Below are 26,007 nucleotides of genomic sequence, written 5' to 3'. Positions count from 1 at the left end.
TCAGGGTCACTTAAAGACTCACTTGTTAGAAAATTGTCTTAAAGTTTAAAGACATCATTTAGGATTCCCTAGGTCTTAGAGAAATGAAGGAGAAAGTTGGTCAGGTGCTCAGGTGGACAAAAGTAAGCCCCCAAAAAGCCAGAAGAAGAAATGAGGATGAGAAGCTTTGGTCTCAGGTAAAAAAAAAAAAAAAAGTTTAGTGATTTACAGGTGTAGAGACCTGGGGGAAACTAAGCACTTAAGATCAGTTACGATTTTATGCTGTAATTCTCAACCCAGTTTCAAGTCTGACTTCAGCATGGGAGAGCGGGTGTCGGGATGACATATGGCTTTGCTCAGTAGAAATAATGTTTTAATTACCACCTAGGAAAGGATTCACCAATGACACAAACTACTGTATAAGACTGTTGCATTTCCCCTATTCAAAAAGATGTTCTGCTTACCGCAGAAACAAACTGCCACCCCTAAAGAGACTTATTCACAAACTGCAAATGAGTGTTTGCACACCCTCAGCCTCTGGTTTAACTCCTCTTCAAGTGTTAACATAATCTCTAATAGGGCTACTGATTCCACTTCCCCATTTAAGAAGTGGGATTTCTAAACATTTCCAGCCTTCTGGGAAAGAAATAATAGCAATGTTTCAGAAGAAACTCCCTGGGATTGAGTAATTACACGATCCTTCGGTAGATATTTTGAAGACTCTAAAATGAAACACAGACAAGTACCAGGTCTGCTTTGATTTTGTCCAGCTGCCAGCGATAGTCGCCGATGGAGTTGTGGATGCCTCGGTGGCTGTTAATGTGCTGCTCCACTGAGGCCAGGTCCACACCCCAGGCCACCATGTCCATCTCCGCCTGCGACACAAAGACAAAGAGAGGCGCCCTTTGTTTTTGCCCCTTTGCACCTGTTTCACTTACATACGGCATCACGGCTTTATTTCAGATAGAACCAAAGATGTAAATATGGAGTATTTTTGAAGCCAGAATATTTTTTAAAGGTTCCCAAATGGCTAATGCAGGGTTGCCAAATACTTCCCTCGACTTGCTTGACCCCAGCTCAAGATGGGCAGAGAAGGAAATTAAGAAATGGGAACCTGAAAACCAAGATCATGTCTTCTGAAAAAAAAAACACCAAATCTACCTGTGCACAGGCAAGCAAGCATGTGCACAGAACATATGTGTGCATATATATGTATGATATGTTATAAAATACTCATTTAATCATTCTTAAATGTGCATAAAAAATCATTACATAAATGCAATCATACACTGTTCCCCAAACTAAATAGTCGACCTAAAAGCATCTTTCATTGTTTATTTCTTTATATTGTCTTGATGGATGTAATTATTGGCTTTTTAAAATCCAGGATATACCATTCCCTTTTAGGATGCAAAACTCCCTATGGGCCATTTCAAAGGGAAGTCACTATATCTACTCAAGGATTCAATTTCCATGAGTGTTGGCAATATTAGGATTGTGGACTTAAGTTACCTTTTTTAAAAAATTAAATCTGACTAAATTTATTATTTGAGCCTCAAATTTAAGAATGTTTCACAATAAGAATCACACACACTGTTCCGCCAGTTCCACACTGGGGCAAGTCCATTATCTCACCCTTCTTTTGCATGAGTACATGTAAATTTCCAAATCACCTGTGTCATCTCTTGGACATGCCAAGGGCAAACATTCCAATCTGGGATTGCAGCAAGAACATAAAACACATTGTTCTAAGCCACATCCATGTTCTAATACACTTGGCAAGGCTTCAGAAAGGGGAGCCATCTCAGAGTCAGACAACAGAAGGTTACCCGGGACTTTGACCCTTCTCTCCCACAGCTGTCTCGGCTTTAAGCCAGAGACAGCCAGGTGCGTGCAGTGGGACATTAGCAACGTGACCAGGCTCCAGCTCACGCCTCTCATTACCAGCCAGGTGTATCGTATCTGACCTGTCCATCGGCAAACACAAATCGGGAAAACAAAACAAAAACCTGGCTCAGGAGTGCCTGCCTCCTGACTGGCTGCTGGGGCAACAGTTCCCTTATCAGCTGGGCCCTGCAGCTCAGTCTCCTGGGAACGAGGTAAAGCATGCAGGGGAACAAGCGATAAGAGGAAAGGAGCCACAGCAAATCCCAGAGCGAACCTGCAGTAAGCAATCAAACAGCTTTTAGTTTGTTTGCAACCATGAGGGCTGCGTGCCTAACCCGGAAAGCATCGCTTATCAATTGCTTCTGTTAGAAAACGACATAAAACTGGCTGGGCGCGGTGGCTCACACCTGTAAACCCAATACTTTGGGAGGCCAAGGCGGGCGGATCACAAGGTCAGGAGTTCGAGATCAGCCTGACCAATATGGCAAAACCCCCGTCTCTACTAAAAATACAAAAAATCAGCTGGCCATGGTGGCACACACCTGTAGTCCCAGATACTCGGCAGGCTGAAGCAGGAGAATTGCTTGAACCCAGGAGATAGAGGTTGCAGTGAGCCGAGATCATGCCACTGCACTCCTGCCTGGGCAACAGAGTGAGACTCCCTCTCAAAAAAAAAAAGAAAATGACATAAAACTGAATTCATGTGGTAATACTTTTCCAAAATTTAAAAACATTGAGCATTTACTACATTCTTAAGCTACACCCAATATAAATACAAAAAAAAAACGACAAATTACAGGTTGTCTTTTTTTATAACTGTCATACTAAGAAAACTTTAGGAGATATGACATTTCATAACTAATTTGATTGGAAGGCTGTTTTGCCCATCATTGTGGATCCTTAAGATGTAGTTAAGCCCCATCAGCTCCGCTATGTCTTCCTGTGACTGTTCCACTCCACAGGAGCTGGCCACCCTCCCCTCTAACTAAGCAAGAATGTATTATAGCTGATCTAGACAGAAATTTGGCATTTGAGCGTATGCATCTTGTTTTCTTCAATAACATTCATTTTCAGGACTAGGGACCATAATCTTTGTACCCTTGGGTGCCACTACATATAAAATCCTCAAGAAATGTGCTCGAAGATTAGAAGGAAATTTGAAAAACATACAAATAGATTTGTATTTAGGTTTCTGATATTTTAACTGACTTTTGTTCTTTCTAAGCCTTACCTTCTGTAATAGCTTATATTCTTTATAATAAATGGGAGAAAAAGGTAACTGAATGAATGAATAAACGTTTAGTCACTGAAGTCCTCACTACTTAGGAAAGAATACATAAAAATTTTAAAGGAGTTGAGAAATTTTAGAACCACTGCTGAATTAGTCTAACAACTAATCAAACCAAGCTTTCTTACAACCACATCTAAATTGCGTAACAATCTCTCCACAACTTATCACTCTAATACATCCACATTCTCAAGGGAAGGGTTAGGAGTAGGTTTTCATTATAAAATTCCCATCTACATGATTGTGGCATATTTCTACCACCACCTGTTCATTATAGGACATAATGACTACATGAAACAACACAACAATCATTAGTCTTGAAAAATACTTTGCAGAAACTCCAGTTCTAGGGAAAGGATCAGCATATCCTTCCAACATTATTTTACTTCACTCCCACACTGGTGACGTGATGGTTGCACAATGAGACAACTGAGACTTCAAAAGTCTAAGGTAAGCAACCAATGAGCCTAAACCAGAATGGCTAGTTTCACTGTTTCCAGCTCCTCCAATCTGTGACCATTTTAAATGAACTGCCACAATGGGCATTATTTCAAGTACCTATGAGTAAAACAGATGAGGTCAGTTGCCACTCACATATAACAATGAAGTTATTTAGCACATAAACTCCCACAACAGATTTTTCCGGTGGTCAATATAAGAACTGGATATTCAAAGTCTACTAACTAAATTACACATGTTAAATATGACCTGTGTGATAAAGGATGACTATAAAGCATTGAGGCTGATTCTCCAACCACACTGAAATCTCATTCATTCCAAAATAGAAGACCACTTTTCAAATTGTATAGGAGGAAAATCCTGCAAACAGCAAGCTGCTGCTGCCACCTGAGGTCTAGAAGACTCTTTGTCACACAAACACATGGGCTGACCTCATCGTGCTGGAACGTCTGGCCTGCACAGGTTTGGGCTGTTCAAGAAGCTGCTTACCCTTTGCTGCCTCATCCACCCCAAACATTCACTGGTGACATGTTTGGTGAACTCATCCCAGCCAGAGCCACTCTGACAAGTGTAGCCTCCACCACCCTTGGAGCTGGCCCTGCGGACTCGAGGGACACTGATGGCTTTATAAAGGGCTCGCATTTGCTCTTGGAGCTGAAGAAGCCTGCAAAGAAAAAAAACCTTTAAACCACTGCAGGAAAACAGCCTATGAAAACCCGTTCTGGGCAAATTTCCCCTTTTCTGAGTCTTTTGTGTCAATAGAGAAGCTATAAATGTTTTATGGTATTTGAAGATTTTTTTTTCTTTACCCCAGGACTTAAGTCTTAATCACATACAAAAAATTAAATCTTAGGAAGAGGTTCAAAGTGCGTAACAGCATAGAAAGCGTCACTGCCTTTGCCTAACCTGGGAGCAACTTTCATTTTCTCTTGCGTTTTGTCCTGGGAGTTTTCCTAGTACCCTGGGCCCCAGGCAGTAGTAGAACAAATTCAGACTACATTTTTCTGCCTTATAGTCTTTGTTTCCAACTCTAAGGGCCTCATTTTCATATTTATTAAACTAAGCTTGACTTGATATTAGACCCTTAAGTGACTCACACCTGTAATTCCAGCAGTTTGGGAAGCACAAGACGGAGGATTGCTTGAGCCTAGGACTTCGAGATCAGCCTAAGCAACACGGCAAAACCCTGTCTCCCCAAAAATTTTTTTTTTAATTTGCCAGGTATGGCACATGCCGATAGCCCAACTACTTGATAGGCTGAAGTGGGAGGATTGCTTGAGCCCAGGAGGTTGAGGCTGCGGCGAGCCACATTTGTGCCACTGCACTCCAGCCTGGGTGACAGAGCGAGAACCTGTCTCAAAAAAAAAAAAAAAAAAAAAAAAAGTCAAATGCCATGCCAAAGGCCTTTCTGTCCTCTAAAGGGAGGTACAGTTAACACCTATAATGAAATGGTCACTTTGTATTAGAGATACATAATAAAGCTGCAAAATACCAAGTAAGCAAACCTTTCCTTGGGAACATTTGTGCTGCCTTCAAAGGAAGACCTGGGTCATGGAATTGAGTGTAACTGGTTATGTGGTGTTCTTTTTCATGGGGACTGCCCGATCCATGCTCTGTGGACAATACCTTTTCTGGTAAGCATCACAGGGCTGGCCCATCTGCCGCATCTCTCTGATCAAGCTGTCGAGGATTTCCATTTGGTCGTTGGCCTGGGCAAAACACTCATCCAATTCTCGACTCCGAGTCAGTTGTATTCCATCTCCATACTTCAATTCCTGAAAGAAAACACTCACATGAAGGAAAACACATACTACCAGGAAGAAAACCTTCATGGGCATTAATGGAAGCAAGAGCTTCCACTGTAAACATGACAAAAACTGTAAGTTTCCCCAGTGAAAATGATCTTATTGAGATAAGAAGGTAAACAGACGGAGATTCATGAACCAAAGTTTGTGGACTGTCTTTTAAATTTGCACTTGGCCGTTAAAGTCACATTTGCTGAATGCTAACCTTCCCCTTGCTTCAGTATGTTAAATGCTGATCTTTCATATTTACACACAAGTCTCATCTAATGGGAATCTCACTGTGACAAGGACACTGCACCATTATGCCAGATGGGGCCTCTTACGCACAGAGTTTTTCCTATACCTTATGAGAACATAATGTTTAATTCTTTTTTTATTTTTATTTTTATTTTTTTTGAGACAGAGCCTTGCTCTGTTGCCCAGGCTAGAGTGCAGTGGCACGATCTCAGCTCACTGCAACCTCTGCCTCCTGGATTCAAGCGATTCTCCTGCCTCAGGCTCCTGAGTAGCTGAGACTACAGGCATGTGCCACCACGCCAGGCTAATTTTTGTATTTTTAATAGAGACAGGGTTTCACCATGTTGGCCAGGCTGGTCTTGAACTCCTGACCTCAAGTGATACACCCGCCTCGGCCTCCCAAAGTGCTGGGATTACAAGCGTGAGCCACCACGCCTGGCCAACGTTTTAGTTCTTAAAAAGAAGGCTTCTGCCTGGTTAACTGTATTGGGCCAATCAATGTCCTGGTTTTGATGATGCGCTATAATCATATAAGATGTCACTACTGGGCGAAGCTGGGTGCTGGGTAGAGACCCCTTTGTACTATTTTTGCAACTTCTTATGAGTCTATAACTACTTCAAAATTTAAAAAGGGTTTTGTATTCAGAAAAACAAAAACAGAAAGCTTCCTCCTCTGCTTCAGTAACACCTACTGATCTTTCTCTGGAATTTTCTATTTGCTGCTTTTACTTGGCTTTAGTCAAATGAACCTCTTTTCTCTAAACAGAAATGTTAGCAAATATGACACTATTTCCCTAACCTGTTTTTATTGCACGTTGATGCATATAAGCAAAAATAAACTGAGAACACGAGGCCATGCAAAATTTTCAGAGCTACATGTAAAACGTATCCGTAGTCACTACAAATGACGTGTGTGTGTGTATGTTCACTATTAAGTCACTGGTGTCTGCTATTTTGTTTTGTGTAAAGGAATCGGGCCACTGCGAGGAACATTTCAAGGAGTATGTTTCAAATCAGACACTCGAAACAACTAGAACTGGAGCCAAGCTAGTTTGCTGAGCCCCAAATATCTCTGAACATGGACAAACGTGACATTCTTTTTTTAACTGGATGAAGAAATTCAGAACTAGAACCCACACAATATCTAAATTAAGAAATTAGAACATTAAAATATTATCTAAACAGAGCCCGTAAATTCATCTGGTTAAAATCTGTTTCAAATGTAGGCTATTTAGAAGGGGTACTTTGTGAAGAGGCAGATGCCAGATGTAACCTTGATACCAGTGTCAGCATTAGGGAGACTTCGCTGAAAAGATTCAGTGACTCAGGAAAGGGATAGAAAAGATGGCTACGGCCCCACCATTCTCTATTCTGTTTTTAGCAAACTCGGAGCAAAGGTGAATGCTAGTGTTTTAAAATGAAGACTTCACACAGCAAATACCACGAACTCCATGATTTCTAATCTGGATTCGATGAGATCCTAGGATGTCTCAGTTATCTTAAGAAACATCGCAAGGTTCTCACAAATGTTACCATTTCTCCTCCATTTTCCATTGCCTATTTTTCCCCATTTTTCTGTTTCTCAGATAGAATTGTTATCTCAATATAGTCATTTTCCCTGAAAAAAAAAATCATACTAAATTGATGGTGCACATGAAGATCCATCCCAACCCAGGAACAGAAACATGCCAGGTTGCATTTCTCAGAAGGGAAAGTATCAAAAAGTCACGTAAATCATAAATTGCTTTATTTCCAAAAAGGTGGCAATCTGTAGTGTAAACATTTGTTGGGAGGGGGACGGGGAACTGTCTGAAAGCTGGTTCCCATTGTTAAACCAACATTACAAATAGGTTAAGAAGACACACATCTCTCTGTAGTCTGTTCCGAAAAAGCGTGTCTCTAAACACTACGTGAAAGAGGTCAGTGAATAGGCCCCGGCCAGCAGAAGCTAACCAGAGGACAGCCGGGTGTGGCCAAGGCTTTGGGAGAAGCGATGGGAACAGGGAAAGCTTACAGGCTGCACGATGAGCTCTGCTCGCATCAAGCAGTCGGAGCAGTTCTGCAGCAGCTCCTGGATGGTGTTCTGGTTCTGGTGCCTGGACATCGTGCCGGTTTGACTAAGGAGGCAAACACAGAGAAACCAGACATCAAATAACCTATTTCAATTCTGAAATAATTTCAAACTTGCAAAAGTTGCAAAAACGGGACAAAACCACTCCTGTGAGACCCTTTACCCGGAATCCCAATTGTTAACATTTTGTTGTGTTTCTTTTATCCCCCTTCTCCCCTCTCCATAGATGTGTGTGTATTTATCTGTGTGTATGTATTATTTTTTCTGAACCACTTGAGAATAACCATGCCCTTCTACCCCCAAATATTTTAGCATATATTTATCTATGTATACATATTATTTTTTCTGAATCATTTGAGAATAAACATGGCTTTTTAACCCCCAAATATCTTAGCATATCATTCCTAAGAATAAAAACATTCACTTATATATAACCACAATACAATGATGAGAAGCAGAAAATTTACAATTGACACAAACGATTTTCTAATTTATAGAACTTGTTCAGATTTCACCAATTAGCCCAATAATGTCATTCACAGCAAGTTTTCCCCGCCCAGGTCCAGGATCCAATCCAGAAATATATCTCTCTGAGTTATAAAAACACACTTCTGGCAATGACAATGACACAGAGCTATTTCAGCTTCACTCCTGCTTCATCACACAGTGGTCCCTAATGACAGTCCCCAACACCACAAGTCCCTCTGCAGGAAGACCTCATGGTGTCAGACACAGAGCATGAAGATTTCACTGGCAAGTCGGGCTGAAGGAAAGGTAGGAGAGGAGAAAAAAGCTTACTCTACAAAAGTATTGGCCGGACACAGTGGTTCACACCTGTAATCCCAGTGCTTTGGGAAGCCAAGGCAGGCAGACTGATTAAGTCTAGGAGTTGGAGACCAGCCTGAGCAACATAGCAAGACCCTGTCTTACAAAAAAAAAAAAGATTGTTTTTAAATTAGCCAAACATGGTGATGCATGCCTGTAGCTCTAGCTACTCAGGCAGCTGAGGTGGGAGGATCACTTGAGCCCACGAGTTGGAGGCTACAGTGAGCTATGATCACAGCATTGCACTCTTGCCTCGGTGACAGAGTGAGACCCTGTCTGTAAAATATATATATATATTTTCTGTAATTCCTGTAAAAGACAATAATGTTTTTTTAAAAAATCATGGTGTGAAGAAAGTGATGGAAAATTTAAATACATTATCTTTATCGCAAAACAAACCCATTCTCCTTTCAAGATGTTCCTAGAATACCTATTTTTCTCTACAGTGAAGCTCATTCAATGTACATTTCAAATGAGGCACTTTTCTGGAAGACACCTAGCAGAAACCTTAAAACAACAGTGGTGTTGGCGGAAAATGTTGCAGATGGTCTGTATCTTAAAGAAAGAGATGACAGAGTTTCATTTGCTCTTCAAGCAAGGTATAACCAAAGTCTGGCTTTTAAATTTACCAAGATATACTATGCCACAGCACAGCCTACTGTAGTTTGGTTTCAGAGAGATTTAAAGCAGACCAAGTGATTATTTAACGTCTGCGAAAAGTCCTCATGGATGTGCTACAAGAGGTTGGCTCTTCCTACCTTCAGCCAGGGCCAGCCTGAGCCTGCTTTTATCTGATGCCTGTCTAACCAACTGGATATTTGTGTGTGTGTGTGTGTGTGTGTGTGTGTGTGTGTGTGTGTGTGTGTGTTTTAAAGAAAGAATTTCACTGTTTAAAAAAAAATGTTTGACAAACAATGGTTGCATTATGCATAGATGGGATACGATCACAGTAATGTGGGAATTCTCCCGAAGCACCTGGCTGCACTGTCTCACCATGGGAAAGCATTTCTTTTTTGGCCACCCATTTGGGGTTTCTCCCTGCAGGCAAGGCTCCCCAACAAGCCAGGACTAGATGAATGTGGGTGAGGAGCCCAGACCTCCCTGGGAACTACTCCCAGAAGAAGACACAGGCTCCTCCAGGCAGGCCCAGGGGAGGTGGTGCCAGAGCCATCCAGCTCTGAAAACCAGGACTGCCCCCACCCACCACCAATGCAACCAGTCTCTGTCTTCCACTCCGAATTATACAGGAAATGAGGTCCGTTTCTCATACTGCTGAGGTACAAGCAAGATCACATTTGTTGTCCTAACTTGTGCAGAATTCCAACTGACTTAGAACACCTTCCAAAACGTACCTGTTATCAAACAGAGGAAAGAAATTCAAGAGACAAAGGAAAACATTAAGAAGCCCAGCAACCTCACTTAGAACCCTAGGATGAATTAAAAAATTAGGAAGGTCCTGTGTAATTATCTTTATTTTCTTCATTGAAGGGGCATAGGAATACCTTTATTCTGAAACATTAAGAAATTCTGTTCAGCAATTTGGCTCCGAAGGTGATTCCCACAAAGAATGCCAGTCCCAAGCAGATAAATGAAAGAGTTGTCTCTTAGCACAATGGAAAGTCAGAGTTTCCTAAATGATTTAATAATGTGTGCCACTGTAAAAACAATCACAAACTGAGCTGTAAGATGAGGGTGGGGCATGCCTGTAATCCCAGCACTTTGGGAGGCCAAGGCAAAAGGATCGCTTGAGCTCAGGAGTTCAAGACTAGCCTGGGCAACACAGCATAAAACCCAGCTGTTAAAAAAAAATAAAATGATGGCGGCATGGGAAACTGGGTGAGGGTATACACAAACTTTGTACTATTTTGTAACTTTTCTGCAAATCTAAAACTATTCTAGAATTAAAATGTATTAAAAAACGGAGACAGGGAGGACAAACACAATTGTGAATGAACGCACCGAAGTGTACATACACGTTTTTAAAAGTGAATTTATGAGACCAAATTCATTTGACCACAAAATATAAAACTCGCCAACTTCTTTTTACCCAAGAACTAGACTGGTTAGTTATACCACAGTTAGAAACGAATTATATCCAGGATAAAGGAGGTAAGGCAACCAAACACTGGCTTAAAACATTGGTGGGTTTGCTCTGTTTTTTAATTCCCTCCCCCTAGTTTTAGAAGACATTCCTATTTCTCTAGAGATCAGTTGACATCCTATAAAGAGAAGACACCTTGCCTGCCTTCCCTTGCCTACCCATATTTGAACTCAAAAAAAAAAACAAAAAAAAAAACAACAGGTAACTTCATATGCTGCTAATAATACCAAATAAATTCTTCGTGGTTTTCTAAAGGATTTCCATTTCCATATGTTTTTTTTTTCCGAGATGGAGTCTTGCTCTGTCGCCCAGGCTGGAGTGCAGTGGCATGATCTCGGCTCACTGCAACCTCCACTTCCTGGGTTCAAGTGATTCTCCTGCCTCAGCCTCTGGAGTAGCTGGGACTACAGGCATGCACCACCACGCCCAGCTATTTTTTTTTGTATTTTTAATAGAGATGGGGTTTCACCATGTTGGTCAGGCTGGTCTCAAACTCCTGACCTCAAATGATCTGCCCACCTCGGCCTCCCAAAGTGTTAGGATTACAGGCGTGAGCCACCGCGCCCTGTCTCATATGTTCCTGATACCCACTAAAAAACATGTTTTGCACAGCATCTTAGTAAATAAATTAACAACTGTATAGGAATGGGGAATGCACAGAAATCTAATCCTTTGAAGGGTTGAAAATATAAAAAGCTTAAGTGTTGGAACAATGAAGTAAAGAATCTTTGATATCATTATTTGTCTATTGGGAAGTGTGATCTGATTAACCAAATTTCATCATATACACAACTTTTCAAGACCGCGTCTGATCCTTAAAACAAGGTCTACTTCTATCTTTCATCTGTAAGATCCAACTTCAGTCTTAGGTGTGGCCAAGAATTCCCTTTGGAAACAGACCAAGGCAAGAAAAGGAACTAGGTATACACCTTGTGAATGGCTCGGTCCATCAAAACAAGACAGAGGGAGACTCAGGCCAACTAAGGTATAGGGAATCCACCTTGCCAGGTCAGTTTGCTTGTCTTAGCCCAATGAAGAATCCACACAGAACTCGCTGTACTTAATCAGGGAGGAAGTTCAGCGGAAAGGATTTCGACCCATCGGGTCAGTCTGATGTCAGACATACACCAGCTGTATGTGTAGCACTGGATTCTTCAGCACGAGAGCCAGGAGAGCTTGCTTCAGGAAACATGCCTGTTTTTTTTTTTTGAGAAGGAGTCTCACTCTGTCGCCCAGGCTGGAGTGCAGTGGCACAATCTCAGCTCATTGCAACCTCCACCTCCTGGGTTCAAGTGATTCTTCTGCCTCAGCCTCCCAAGTAGCTGGGATTACAGGCACACTGCCACCACGCAAAGCTAATTTTTGTATCTTTAGTAGAGACAGGGTTTCACCAAATTTTGGCCAGCCTGGTCTCAAACTCCGGACCTCAAGTGATCCACCCGCCTTGGCCTCCCAAAGTGCTGGGATTACAGATGGGAGCCACCGCTCCCAGCCAGGAAACATGCATTTTTTTAAAAGCTGTAATTCAAACCTTTCTAAGTCAGATTATATATATATATATGTTATTGACCACACAATTTTAGATTTTTTTTTAATCTCAGAAATTTCTATCTCCATCTGTTGGGCTAAATGGTATGTAAGATTTCTTCACCTCATTCATTCTGTAACTCAATTTTAGGAAATGACCAAACTCATTCTTCCTTACTGAAAATAATACAAATGTCTATGTTAAGTTCATGGTAAATAAATTAATTCATGCTAATTGAATTAAATTTAATTCATATAGTGCAGTTTGGGAAAATGCAAAATTCTATAATGGATAAAGAAATAATTTTAAAATGATGTACTTACAAGCGTATACACATTTTTTTAAATCCCTACCCTCAAAGAAATTTTTAATACTGCTACATATGGGTGTTAGGGGTTGAGAGATTTTCAAATCATGTTAGGAATTAAATTAACAAGCCATGAAGTTCAATTTTTAAATCCCATTTCAGTGGCACAGAAGATGGCAGATGTCATGTGCTTTTTGAAAAAAAAAAAGAAAACAACTCATTTGGGTCAAATGTATCAAAAGAATATTGACTTCTAAACCAAAATTAATAGGTGCCCTTGAAAAAAATAACTCATCCTTAAAAGCTTTTAACTCTTCTGAGAGATAAATGAGTCATATTACAAAGAACCTACCTGCACATACTTTTTTTTTTTAAGTTCATCCTAAAACTTGTTTAAACAAGTAAGTGTTCCAAATATTTGCATAGAGAGCCCTTCATCAGTGGTTAAAAAGAAAACAAGTTCTGGATTCTAATCCAAAGACGGACCACATGAATGTGTGAACAATATTACCAAGATTTCAAGGTTTCATTTTACTACCTTCAAAAAAACATTTTTCTTTAAAAATAGGACTCCAAAACTAGCTGTCCTAAGGCATTAGCTTTACATGTGTTGCCAAAAATATTATTTTTAAAAATACAAGACAAGGTTGGGTGCCGTGGCTCATGCCTGTAATCCCAGCACTTTGGGAGGCAGAGGCCGCCGGACTGCTTGAACCCAGGAGTTTAAGATCAGCCTGGGCAACATGGCGAAACCCCATCTCTACAGAAAAAAAAAAAAAAAAAACAGCTGGGCATGATGGCACACGCCTGTAAGTCCCAGCTACTTGGGAGGCTGAGATGGGAGGCTGAGATGAGATGGTTAAACCTGGGAGGCAGAGGCTGCAGTGAGCCGAGATTGCACCACTGCACTCCAACCTGGGCGAAAGAACAAGACCTTGTCTTAAAAAAATAAAAATATTCAGAAAGATAAAGGAAAAAAAGTTCATACTTTCAAAAAGATAAAGAAAAAACACAAAAAAACAAGACAAATATTTCAAAGAGGGACATTATAGGCAAAAAAAAAGTTTTTAAATGAAGAGTTACTCTCTTTGTTTTATAAAAATACTTTTATAATAACTACGTTGCTCATTAGACACTTGGACCATGCCCCCTAACTTTGCCTTTCTTTTTGTTTATATATTTTCTCTCTAACTGGACTCCTTTCCTTCCTTCCTCTTTCCATCTCTCCCTTCCTCTCTCTCCTCTTCTTTTGTTCATTCAGTCAACACAGGCTCTTGTACATATGCCAGAAAGACTCATATGTCTCTCTGTTTTCAGGTTCACAGAATAATTGCCTAGGAAAAACTCAGGAAATGCGTGTTAGGAATTATGATAGTTATATAATGCTTTAATATTGACCGTGAGGCCTATTTGCTTAGCTCTTTATAATTTTCAAAGCATTTTTCACATATACTATTTTGTTTGAGTTTCTTGAAAGGATCTTGCATAAAAAGAAAAATACATTTTTAATACTTCATTTAAGGATGATACTTTACCTCTAAGATTCACTAGCCGGGTACGGTGGCTCACGCCTGTAATCCCAACACTTCAGGAGGCTGAGGCGGGAGGATCACCTGAGGTCGGGAGGTCCAGACCAGCCTGACCAACATGGAGAAACCCCGTCTCTACTAAAAATACAAAATTAGCCTGGCGTGGTGGCGCATGCCTGTAATCCCAGCTACTCAGGAGGCTGAAGCAGGAGAATCACTTGAACCTGGGAGGTGGAGGTTGCAGTGAGCCGAGATCGCGCCATTGCCCTCCAGCCTGGGCAACAAGAGCAAAACTCCGTCTCAAAAAAAAAAAATTCATTGAACACCCTCTATATACTTCAGCTGAAATGCCGTGTTAGCCATCCTTCAAAAGTTCAGAACTTCAAAAGTTACAGCCTTCTGCAAGGAGCTTTCCATATCACACCTCTGCATCGTCTCCTCTCTTGCATTAGTTTAAACACACCTGGCTACCTGCTCCTGGAGAGCAAAGTCCCATGTCTTAGTCATCTTGGACTCCTACAAACACTTAACCTAACAACAGAAATAAGGTTCGGCACACAGAAGGTACTGAATGCATGTTTGTTTGGCTTAGTAAAGTGGAAGAAAAACAAAGGCAAACAAAAGACCCATCTGAGGATATTATGGCTCATCTCATTACCCTGATTTCAAAAGCTCAACCAGAGAGCACAGCTCTCCCCTCCCCATTCCCACTCCAGCAGTGAGCAAACATGGTGGATTTTTTGTCTCTATAGATTTTAGAAAGACAGCCTCCTTTGATCCTGCATTTTGTCTTCGCCCAGGAGCTACAGAAACAGTACTCTAATAAAAGTTCTGCTTCTTTTTCAGGCGGTTTTCTCGATTTTCACACTGTGTGTTTGGCAGATTGTGTTTGTGGGATAGTGGAAAACTGATCACATATCATTAACTTCAGAAGGACTTTGAAGTAGGGCACAGTTGGAGTCCACGCCCAGCTCAGCCACTTCCAGTTATATAGCCTGTGACCTTGAGCAACTTAAAGTGACATCCACTGGCAGTGCCTGGAGCTTCTGCCTCTATGACAGGTAGAACACCCCCCTCCTGGGGCTGAGGTGAGGCTCAGAGGGGCACTGCAGAGGCGGAGACCTCACTTAGTGATAGCTCTTACTTGCGGAGGCTGCTGCTGTTGTTATGGTTCTGAAATTTCTTTCTTTTTTTTTTTCATGGAGTCTCGCTCTGTTGCCCAGGCTGGAGTGCAGTGGCATGATCTCAGCTTGCTGCAACCTCTGCCTCCCGGGTTCAAGCGATTCTTCTGCCTCAGCCTCCTGAGCAGTTGGGACTACAGGCGCCCGCCACCATGCCCAGCTAATTTTTGTATTTTTAGTAGAGACGGGGTTTCACCATATTGGCTAGGCTGGTCTGGAACTCCTGACCTCGTGATCCGCCCACCTCGGCCTCCCAAAGTGCTGGATTACAGGCGTGAGCCACCGCGCCCGGCTGTTTTGTGTTTTGTCTTTGCCCCAGTCCATAACTTTAAGGATGTCCTGCAGCAAAATGGAAGTGGGGTGATAAGAAAAAAAAGAGAAAGAGGAGAAGGAAGAAATGTATTGGGTATTAAGTGTGAGGCATTTCAGGAGTTCCTCAGGTTCCCTACAAGACTCAAAAATAACTGAGACAATTCATAGAGAGTGATACCCTTTAACAGCATGAGAAAAACTTATTGAGGGTAAGAAAATTCAAAGGCCAGGTGCACTGGCTCTTGCCTGTAATTCTAGCACTTTGGAAGGCCAAGGTGGGAGGATCACTTGAGCCCAGGAGTTCAAGACCAGCCTGGGCAAGATAGCAAGACCTTGTCTCTACAAAAAAAAAAAAAATTTTAATTAGTTGTGTACGGTGGCGCACGCCTGTGGTCCCAAGCTACTCGAGAGGCTGAGGTGGGAGAGTCACTTAAGCCTGAGTGGTCAAGACTGCAGTGAGCTATGATCATGCCACTGCACTCCAGCCTGAGCCACAGAGCAACACCCCATCTCAAAACAAACAAACAAACAAACAAACAAAATGTAATTCCAAGCAGAACCTTTATCTGTTTGCTGCAGCTTCTCACTAAACTGTCTTCATTTTCATGAAATGTAGATTTCACATTCATGAGCCCTTCCAGCCCAAGGTGTCGGTGGTGAGGCATAAATTATTGGACTACACTAGTATTTTACAAGATGTCACCTCAAATGAGCAGCTTATGTCTGAGTCTTAGGATCTGTGGGGCTGTGACTTCAAAATCAGAACCACACCTGAACGTTTTCAAGCGGCAGGGCCACTGGGACCAGCCCAGCGGGAGGGAGATGGAGAAAATCAAGGGGTGGGGCACTGCTCCCAGCTGCAGCAACAAGGCCTCCAGACTGAAACCACTCCTTCTAGAACCTCCTGGTCTGGAAAGACTGGTTAGCTGAGAGTCAAGACACACTCTCCAAGTCTCACACCCAAGCCCTCCTTTGCTCCACCTTAAGAAGTCAGCACTGAGGCATCAGGGGCATCAGCAGTTTTTCCCTTTCCAAGACATTTCCATTACCTGAACCATGAAATTATGCCCATATTTAGAGAAAAAAATGACTGTTGAAAGCTGTATTATCCCATTAAATAGATCTGACTAACAATTAGTTGGCTTAATGCAGAATCAAATTGAGTTTCTTTTTTCCTAAGCAGATAGAAACTCTACAAGAGTATTAATGAAAGAATACAATGATTATGAAATATTTCACAGGAACGCAGACTGAGGAATTCAACAGATTAAAAATCAGTAATAACTCATATAGAAAAGGGTTTACAAGTAGAAAAAGTGAATTCTCACACTGCAGGTTTAATCTTCTCTTGGGTCATTGTGGTATACTGGATTCAAATCTAGCTTAACAACTTAACTAGCTGAGTGACCTTAGGCAAGCCATTTAAATATTTTAACCTCAGCTTCCCATCTGTAAACTGGGAATTTTGTTATGAGGCTTGAGATAACAAACATCCTATACAAGGCACATCACAGGTATTTGCTGGGTAATGGTAACTATTATTAACCACAGACCTGATATTTTTATAAAATATACAAGTTAAATTTAATAACCATGTAAATGTTACCTGCCATATATTAAGCGAAACTAAATCTTGCTTTGCAATCATTTCCCAGAAAAGTGTTTAGACTATCTACGCTATGAGTCACTCGAGCTCTGGGCCTGTTTTCTCAGACTCTCCCTTGTCTCTCGCATCCAATTCTTAGCTGAAGCTGTCACTCCACCTTGGCAATACCTACTTTCCCATCCACCGCCCTCACCCTGGTTCAGACTTTCATTCCCTCCCTCCTTCACTGGTGCAATGGCTTCCTTAAGCCAACGCCTAAACAGTCCAGAAGCTCAGTTATGATTGTCTCACTTCCCTGCTCCTCCAATGAAGGAGACTTTCAATGGCTTCAATGAAAACCTGCACCAGCTTCCCTCTGCCTATCCAAATCCCTCTCCAGGGCATTCAAGGTCTCCAATGCCTTGGTCAAAAAGGATGCTTCCTCTTTTCATCTTACTGCCTCCCTGCTCAGAGGGAATGCTCAAAAAGGAGATCACTCCACAGGCTTCACAGACTTTTCTCATGCTCTTCTCTCCCCCTGGAAGGCTCTCTGCCCACCCATCTTGACACAGCTGAAATACTCCAAAGTCTAGTTCGACACCACTTCCTTTATAAAGTCTTCCCAGTGCCCCCAGGACAGATGTTCTCTCACCTCCTTGTGAAGTCTCTGAAGTCACGTCCACCCCTCCTGTGCATTCCGCTTTTGCGTGCTAGTCTTCCTGTACTTATCTTCCTTGGAAGGGCCTACACTCCTTTCAAGGCTATAGATTTCCGCCTTGATCTCCCCTGACACTTAACACAGAATGCAGCCAATGCTCGGTAAATACTTGCTGAATTAAGGAATTAATGGAATTTGAGATACTTTCATGGTGTAATTACAGGCCTGTCCATTCTAAAAGTCAGGCTGTGAAGGCACAGGGAAAACCAAGGTGAGGATCCTTGGGTCCTCAGGCCAACCCAGCCCTAAGTGGATTCTAGGATCTTGGGCACGTCCTCAGCTTCCTGTCTCTGACGTGTGCGTGTGGGGTTTCTGCCTAGGCTAAGTGATCCTTAGGGGTCCCCCTTGCTCTAAAATTCAGGCAAATTGACCTGTTTGTCTCATAGTAAGAAATAAGCTTCTCTTAAAACCTAATTTAAGACTAACTTTAAAATGTATATGAAATAATGATCACATGTATCTCAGTTTTGAAATCATGAGATCTGAAGAAAAATAAGCATTAATATTATAACCACATATTTCTGAAACTTAATGACTATTTTCTGCTTTTAATCCTCCCACAAATTCACCCTTTGATGGGTGAAAGAAAGATCTAACTGTGAGACTTTGTTACTTTGGTAACAAATTTCACTATTTGTAATTTGTTTTAATGACAGGAATAAGACTAGAGTAATTCTGCTGTAATTGAAAACAGTATTAATATAACGTCCTATCCAAGAAGAATCCAAAATTTACATTTCAAAACATGTACATGTCTATTATTTCATTATCAAGGTTGTAACATTTACCAAATGTTAACAAAATTAAGTAGTTGCAGATTCCATTCAATCTAAAACAAAGACACAAAGAACAGGCAGGTGGTCGGGGGGGAAAAAGAGGGAATTAGGATACAATGAGATCTAATACTGTCCTAAAAACGGGTAAGTGCTGTTCGTGGAAAGGACAGAGAGAGAGAGATGTTTTAAAGTCATTTTCAAAGGAAAACTAAGAGTTGGGCCCTCCACACATTCAAATTTCTTTATTCAGGGAAGGGCTAGATACAAAACACTCATCTCAAAAATCACCAATCTATTAATAATTCAGCCATAAAGTAGCAGTTTTTGAAATAAATGAGTTTAAAGTCAACCAATAGTTTTTATACTAATTTTCATACTAAAAAAAGAAAGAAAGAAAAGAAAACCACAAAAACCTTTATTTAGAAAACCTTCGGGTCAGAAAAATACTTATGAAATTCTTAATCATCATTCACTTAGCAGAGAGCAGTGGCTCCCTTGGGCACAGAGGGCACCCTGCTTCTACAAAGTGCACGCCACAGCCAAACATATCCCTCCACACAAAACCAGAATGCCACCAGAAAAACTGCGACATGCCCTGCCTTCAGGCAGTCGCTATTATTTGAAAACGCAGAAGTCAGCATTTGTGGGCTATTTTGTAGTCAGTAGCACCACTGCAGGCTGGGTCAAGCTCGAGAGGAACCTCCATTGCCAGGATCCCCAGAAAGAATGACCGCCTCCCGACTCAAGCCCTGAGCTTGACGCCCTACTGCCGGGCAGAGCAACATTAATGAGAAGAAAAAACATCCTTCCTCAAAGTCAGGTAATTTTTCACTTGGGTCTCTTTCCCCTTCCCAGAGAGATGTGAGACTTGACAAGTTTATAAGTAGGCTTTAAGTTGGAAAAACAGAGCACAAGAGATGATACTACACAAGGAAAAAACATGGAGCCTGCCCAAAATTAAATGTTTCAATGGGGAATCCTAATAAAACATGTATCTTGATGCAGTTCATTAACCAATTAACTTATTAAAGTTTTACTTCCCTACGAAAGGTATAAGAAGCCAAGGGAGTGAAACATTCGATTAATAGTACTGATTATTGTCTATTTAAAAGATAAGAAATCCAGGCTAGCAAAAGCATAGTTATAAATAATAATCAAAATAAATACTTAGTTCATGAAAACGCCAAAAAGAGCTACTAAAGAGTCCTTCACATTCTATTCTGACTTGGATTTAAACTGTGTGTAACCCACACATTTAAAGGATGTGCGTCTCAAATCCTGGAGGACTGCGAGAGAAAATTTAAATTTCAGATTTAAATGGCTGGCAAAATTTTAAAACAAATGTAATGAAAACCCAAGTTTTCATTCCTCCTATTGCTTGGCACATTTTCCCTGGAAATCCCCAGACACATTTTGTTCAGGAAACAAAGAACTCCACGATTGAGACAATTCTTTGCTAACTCAAAAAAAAAAAAAAAAAAAAGCGAAAATAGATTTTCAGGATGCCCCAGAAATAAATAAATGAATCTAAGCAGAAAACAGGTTGCAACTCGAGTAGTCCCTGCCTTCAAAACTGCTTGCAAAACAAAACTCCCTGGAGCGCATTCAGGTTGCTCCTCCCAGGCCTAGGGCCACAACGCCTGGTAAATAACGTCCCGGCGCTCAGGGCCTCTTTCCCAAACGCCCGACGTGGGAACAACTAGCAGGGGGCGGGGAGGTGGGGCGGGCTGCAAAACGCGCACGGCTCACGTGGGCATCTAGTCCAGCTCCCGAGACCCGGTCAAAGCAGGGACAGGATCTCTTCCCCACCCACCCAAATGACGCCCTCGGTCTGTTTCCGCTAGGATCCGGAGAAGCTGACCCTCTCACCGGGGGGTCTTCCCGGGGCACCTAGGCCAGGGCGGACCCCCAGCGTCGTCCTCCCCCACCCCCCCACTCCCCTGCCCACACATTCTGGATCAAAGCAGACATGCGGCCGGCGCTCTGCGATCCAAGGCACACTGGGGTCTTTCATCCGGTGTTTTTAAAAAGGAGGAAACAAAAGGCTCAGAGGCAGGGCCCCAGGTGCGCTCGCCCGCGGGGGCTGCGGCGCGGACGACCGAAGGGAACAGGCACGTCCCGGCCGAACTTCGAGACCCGGGCCCGGCAGCCGCCCCGGCGGGGAAGTTTCGTTTCCCGGACAGGGGAAGCCGAAGCGCCTCCTCGGGACAGGACCCCGCGCCGCCGGGAGGCGCAGCCTTGATACAAACGTCCTTGGGTGGCCGAGGAGTCCAGGAGTCGTTGCAGTCGTGGTCTCGGGGTTACTGGGGATTGGGGGTGAGCCGGTAGAGACTGCGGAGCCCCGAGCACCACTCGGCCACCAGACAGGACCGGGGCCCCGCTCCTTTCCTCTTTTACTTTGATTACGGTTGGAGAGGTTGGGTTTTGTGGTCGCAGCCCCACCTCGCCTGACCTCCCATTCGCGGGCTGGGACAAAGGCGGCTGCAGCCGTGTCCAGCAGGCAGGGGACAGCCCCGCGCGGGCCCGACGCCCCCTCTGACCACCCGCCCGGGCTCGCGGGAGGGGAGAAAGGTAGGACCGAGTTCCTGTTCGCAGGACAGGGGCCAACCTGTCTCCGCACGCGTCAGGACACCCGGTCCTGCTCCCAGCGCGGCCGGGAAGTTCTTTCGGGACCTGGGGCAAAAAAACCTTTCCACCTTCGGGACTCGAGTCTCCCAGTCGTCCAGAGGAGGATGGTCCCTCCCTGTCCCGCGAGCCCCGCAGCCCGCGCTCTCCGGGCAGGTACCCACCAGTAGCCGTCCGAGTTCTGGTCGGTGATCACGCCGCGCCGCGAGTAGTACATCCTGCTGGTGCCCCCGCCGCCACTCGTCACCTCGTAGCGCAGGTCCGGGCCAGACTCGGCGCGGATCATGCGGCCCAGAGTGTTGATCCGCGGGTGGGAGCCTCCGTTGCAGCTCATGTCGGCGGGCAATCGGGAGAGCGGCTCAGCGCCGAGGCATAAGCGAGGCGGGCCGGCGCGGAGAAAGCGGAGGGGGGCCAAGGATAGGCGGACGGCCGGGGAACCGGGCGGGAGTGCGGAAGGCTCGCGAGGTCGCTGCTCGCCACCTGGGCCCTCCCGAGGCCGCTGCGAGCGCGGAGACGGCGACGGGCCGGGGGCAGGAGCGGGAGGAAGAGCTGTGGCTCGGAGGGCGGCAAGGGCGCAGAGGAGCTGCGTCGGAGCTGGGTGTTGGTGTTGGTCGGCGGCGGAGCGAGTCTCCTCCCCGCTGGCACTGGGCGCCTAGGCCACACCTGGCCGGTTTCTTCCCAGGGTGGGGTGCGGCCGCCGCGCCTTCCCCGCCCCCCCGCGGGTGTCACCGACGCGCTCCGGCCGCCCCTCCCCACCTGCGCCCGCCGCCCGCGACTCCGCCCTGCGCCACCGAGGCCTGAGTAACACCGGGCGGGGCGGAGGCGGGGTCCCCGAGACCCAAGCGCCCTGGGCGAAGCCACCGCGGGGAGGACGTGCGCTCGCGGGGGCTGCTGCGCTCTGCGCTGGGGCCTCTCGGGCTGGGAATGCGTGGCCCGGCTTTTGAGGATTTCCTCGGTCCCCGGGCGGAAATAGCTGGAATGGAGGGGCCTCTCGATTGGAGACTTACTGGTCAAATATTTACTTTTGTTGATCACTGGAAACGCTGCCTACCACGCATTGACTAGGGACCACAGTGAGGAGGGAACGCTTTAGATGATAGAGTTTTGTTTGGGGGCTTGTTTTGTTTTGTTTTATTCCAGGAATTCAGGAAATTGCCCCAGAAGTCCGATTTCTGATGTGTAAAACCTTTTTTTACAGAAAACCACGACTTCCTGGAAAAGTCTTCACCGTAAATATTAATCTCTTTGGCATGAAGAGGAAAACACTGCTGCTAATTTTTCATGGGATAACAAAAATATAAGTTGCAATTTCTTTTATTTTTTCCCTTTCGATGGTCTTTTTAAACGAGGAGTAAAGATTTCAACGCCAGGTCGTTTCCAAATTTTGTACCAGAACCTTGCGGATGCTTGTCTCTCGCGCGCTTCTCCGCAGACCGAACCCTCTCCGGAACTCAGAGCTGTTCACCCAAGTCAGCGGAGGAGGCCTCCTGGGACTTGAGCCTGAGGGTGGCAAAGAACCCTAGGCAGAGATCATCAACTTGGTACCGATGAGTGACGCGGAGCTTGAACATTCCAGCGACTTGCTCCAGGGCCACTCCCAGTTAAGAGGCTGAGTGTTAACTACACCGTTGGCTCCAGGAACCGAACCGGGTTTGGATACAGACCCAGTCACACCATCCATGAAAAGCTGTTTCTATAATATGGAAAATTGTTAAATGACGCTTTAGTAAAAGCCATTTAAAGATCTTTTCTAAAAAATTTTTCATCTTTCCAAACAATGCCGCTAATTACCTTCTGATACAGTGCGTTTCCAAAATGTTTATGAACTGAAAACAAAAATAAAAAACTACATTTTTATGTTGTAAAGGGAGTGGGGGGGACTTTCTAAAATTTGTCGTATTATAGCACTTCTCATGACAACTTGACCCTTTAGGCATAATTTTTGACAAAATGTCTTGTTCTTTTTCTTTTTACAGCTGAACGTCTTAAATTCAAGGAGTAAACACATATAATGAGATAAAAGTTTATCACTGTTAGCACAACCAGTAATTTGCATCGTAGTCTCAATTTCCTCGAATCTTTAATAAAACCAAAGTGGTCAAGTGTTTAAATGATTATACAGATTGAGTACCCCTTATCCAAAATGCTTGGGACCAGAAATATTTTGGATTCTGGATTTTCTTGGATTTTGCAATATTTGCATAGACGTAACGAGAGATCTTTGGGGATGGAACTCAAGCCTAAACATGAAATTTATTTATGTTTTCTATATGCCTTATACACATGGCCTGAAGGTAATTTTATACAATATTTTAGATAATTTTGTGCATGAAACAAAGTTTTGACTGCACTTTGACTGCAAGTCATCACATGAGGTCAGGTGTGGAATTCGCCACTTGTGGTCATCATGTCAGTACTCAGAAAGTTTGGATTTGGGAGCATTTTGGATTTCAGATTTTCAGATTAGGGATGCTCAACCTGTACAAACACTGATCTATAGACAAGACAGTGGTTTTTCTCAAACAGAATCAATGGCTGGAAGTCAGCCTCTGCACAAACGGCCCATAATATCCATTGGTGGAGGAGAGAAAGACATGCATGGAGGGAAGATGTCAGTGCATAATGTACAACATTTCATTTAGGATGTTTTCCCTCTATACATCTCATTTGTTCAGCAAATAATTATAACCTAGGATATGGAAATACTCTGCAGCATATAAAGATAAATAGGGTCCAGTCACTGCCCTTAAATATATCATAGTAAAACTTTGATTTAAGAAATTCAGGGGCCCGTGCGGTGGCTCATGCCTGTAATCCCAGCACTTTGGGAGGCAGAGGCGGGTGGATCACTTGAGGTCAGGAGTTCGAGACCAGCCTGGCCAACATGATGAAACCCCATCTCTACTAAAAATACAAAAATTAGCTGGGTGTGGTGGCAGGCGCCTGTAATCCTAGCTGTTTGGGAGGCAAAGGCACGAGTATCGCTTGAATCCAGGAGGTGGAGATTATATTGAGCAGAGATCGTGTCATTGCACTCCAGCCCGGGTAACAGAGCAAGACTGTGTCTCAAAAAAAAAAAAAAAAAAAAAAAAAAAAAATTCAGGGATTATTCTTCCCTAATGTGTAATAAAAAGGCTACACAATTGCACAGTAGAATTATCCTTTAAAAAAAAACCACATATCTATTAACCACCCCCCAGTGGTAACAAAAGCTCTTGTTAGCCAAGGGTCCCCTTACGGTCATAGGAACCAGGCTCCACACAGACCCAAACACCACCCAGACTCACAAAACTGTTCAATCTGCAGGCAACACAGAGGAGGAGGCGAAGAGCCCACGCCACCAATCACACCTCTGGCTGTGTTGCTTCCTCACCCATCTTACTGCTTCCTGGGCTTCTCCAGGCATCCCCAAGAACACGAACGGCTTCCAGCTACCAAACATGCCTGCTCTAGGAAGACAGTGGCTTTCATTTATCTTTCTCTAAGGGTGATAAAGAAAGATAAGAGGATAAAATAAACAGATTGACATGCCCGACAGATGGAACCCCCCCCACCTCAACACACACACACACATGCACATACACACACACACACATCAGTTGTCCAGGTTGGCTCATCACACAGTGAAGAGCGAGGATAACTTGCCCATAGTTATAATCTTAGTGCTACAATTTACTTATGCAAGAGCTCAATTTCTTCATGTGTATAATGGAAATAACACTTGCTCTGCCAACCTTCCAAATCCACAGTGAGGGTCAAATGAGATAAAATACGTGAACATTCTTGAACACTGTGAAACATATAAAGCTTAAGGTACCACCTGTTAAGCCAAAAGTTCTTTGCTGGATGCGAAATTTTAACCGTTAATGTTCCTGTCTTTATCCCACATGTAAATCAGTAAACCTCCCTCTTGGACACATTTAAGATGCATTCATTTAGAAAGAAGTTATTGAACATCTACCATGTTACACAACAGATTCAATGCTAGACACATGAAGATGAATAAAGCATGACTCTTTTTCTGCAGGATATCAAAGTCTGCAGTAGCAAAACAAATAATTACAATACAACATTAAGTATGCTATAATGAAGATACATTTATAGAATTTTGAAAGCGCAGCAAAGAGGTTTAAAAGTAGCTTGTTTTCCTACAACTTGGTTTAAAAAATCAGAATCCAAAGTCTGGCAGAGTCTTCACTGGCTGACCTAAGGTCAGCTATTTTTTCCCTGCCACTCATAGATAGCTCCCCTTGTAGTGATAAAACAGATCACTGACAGGCAACTTTCTCTCTGGCTGACCTTAGAAATCACCTTGCAGTTAGGAAAGACGAATCAGTCATATTCAGAGCAGATTTTTAAAAGAAAACGACACTTCGATTTCAGTGAGATTAAGAAGAATCATTTACTTGCTCAAAATCCCATGGGAACTCTCTATATCTTTGTGTTGGTAAATGATATCTCTTCATCACAAGAAGATTTATAGCCCATGAGTTAAAATAACTGTTCTGCCTAACAGAGGAATAGTTCTGGGGTTTTTGTTTTGTTCTGTTTTGTTTGAGACAGAGTCTCACTCTTGTCGCCCAGCCTGGAGTGCAGTGGCATGATCTTGGCTCACTACAACCTCTGCCTTCTGAGCTCAAGTCATCCTCCTGCCTCAGCCTCCCCAGTAGCTGAGACGATAGGCGCACACCACCACACTGGACTAATTTTTGTATTTTTTGTAGATACAGGATTTCACCTTGTTGCCCAAGCTGATCTGGAACTCCTGGGCTCGAGCAATCCACCGACCTTGGC

At 43.4% G+C, this 26,007-nt stretch overlaps 1 protein-coding gene across 2 annotated transcripts in view; it reads right to left on the bottom strand.

Annotated features, from left to right (window-relative positions):
* Window positions 1–22,334, bottom strand: part of DSP (desmoplakin) — a 45,382-nt gene extending 23,048 nt beyond the window's left edge. The window contains exons 1-5 of one of the 2 annotated variants that reach the window (XM_003827523.7): window positions 21,378–22,334; window positions 7,670–7,772; window positions 5,240–5,388; window positions 4,103–4,277; window positions 726–854 (exon numbers count right to left, since the gene is read on the bottom strand). In XM_003827523.7, coding sequence (XP_003827571.2) covers window positions 726–854; window positions 4,103–4,277; window positions 5,240–5,388; window positions 7,670–7,772; window positions 21,378–21,547 — 726 coding nt within the window. In that variant the 5' untranslated portion in view covers window positions 21,548–22,334. The remainder of the gene's footprint in view (window positions 1–725; window positions 855–4,102; window positions 4,278–5,239; window positions 5,389–7,669; window positions 7,773–21,377) is intronic. The other variant, XM_003827525.7, reaches the window with a different exon arrangement.
* Window positions 22,335–26,007: the final 3,673 nt, after the last annotated feature.

This window comes from Pan paniscus, chromosome 5 (assembly GCF_029289425.2).
Source record: "Pan paniscus chromosome 5, NHGRI_mPanPan1-v2.0_pri, whole genome shotgun sequence".
In the NCBI taxonomy this organism is placed as follows: Eukaryota; Metazoa; Chordata; class Mammalia; order Primates; family Hominidae; genus Pan; species Pan paniscus.
This window is presented reverse-complemented; position numbering and strand designations above follow the sequence as displayed.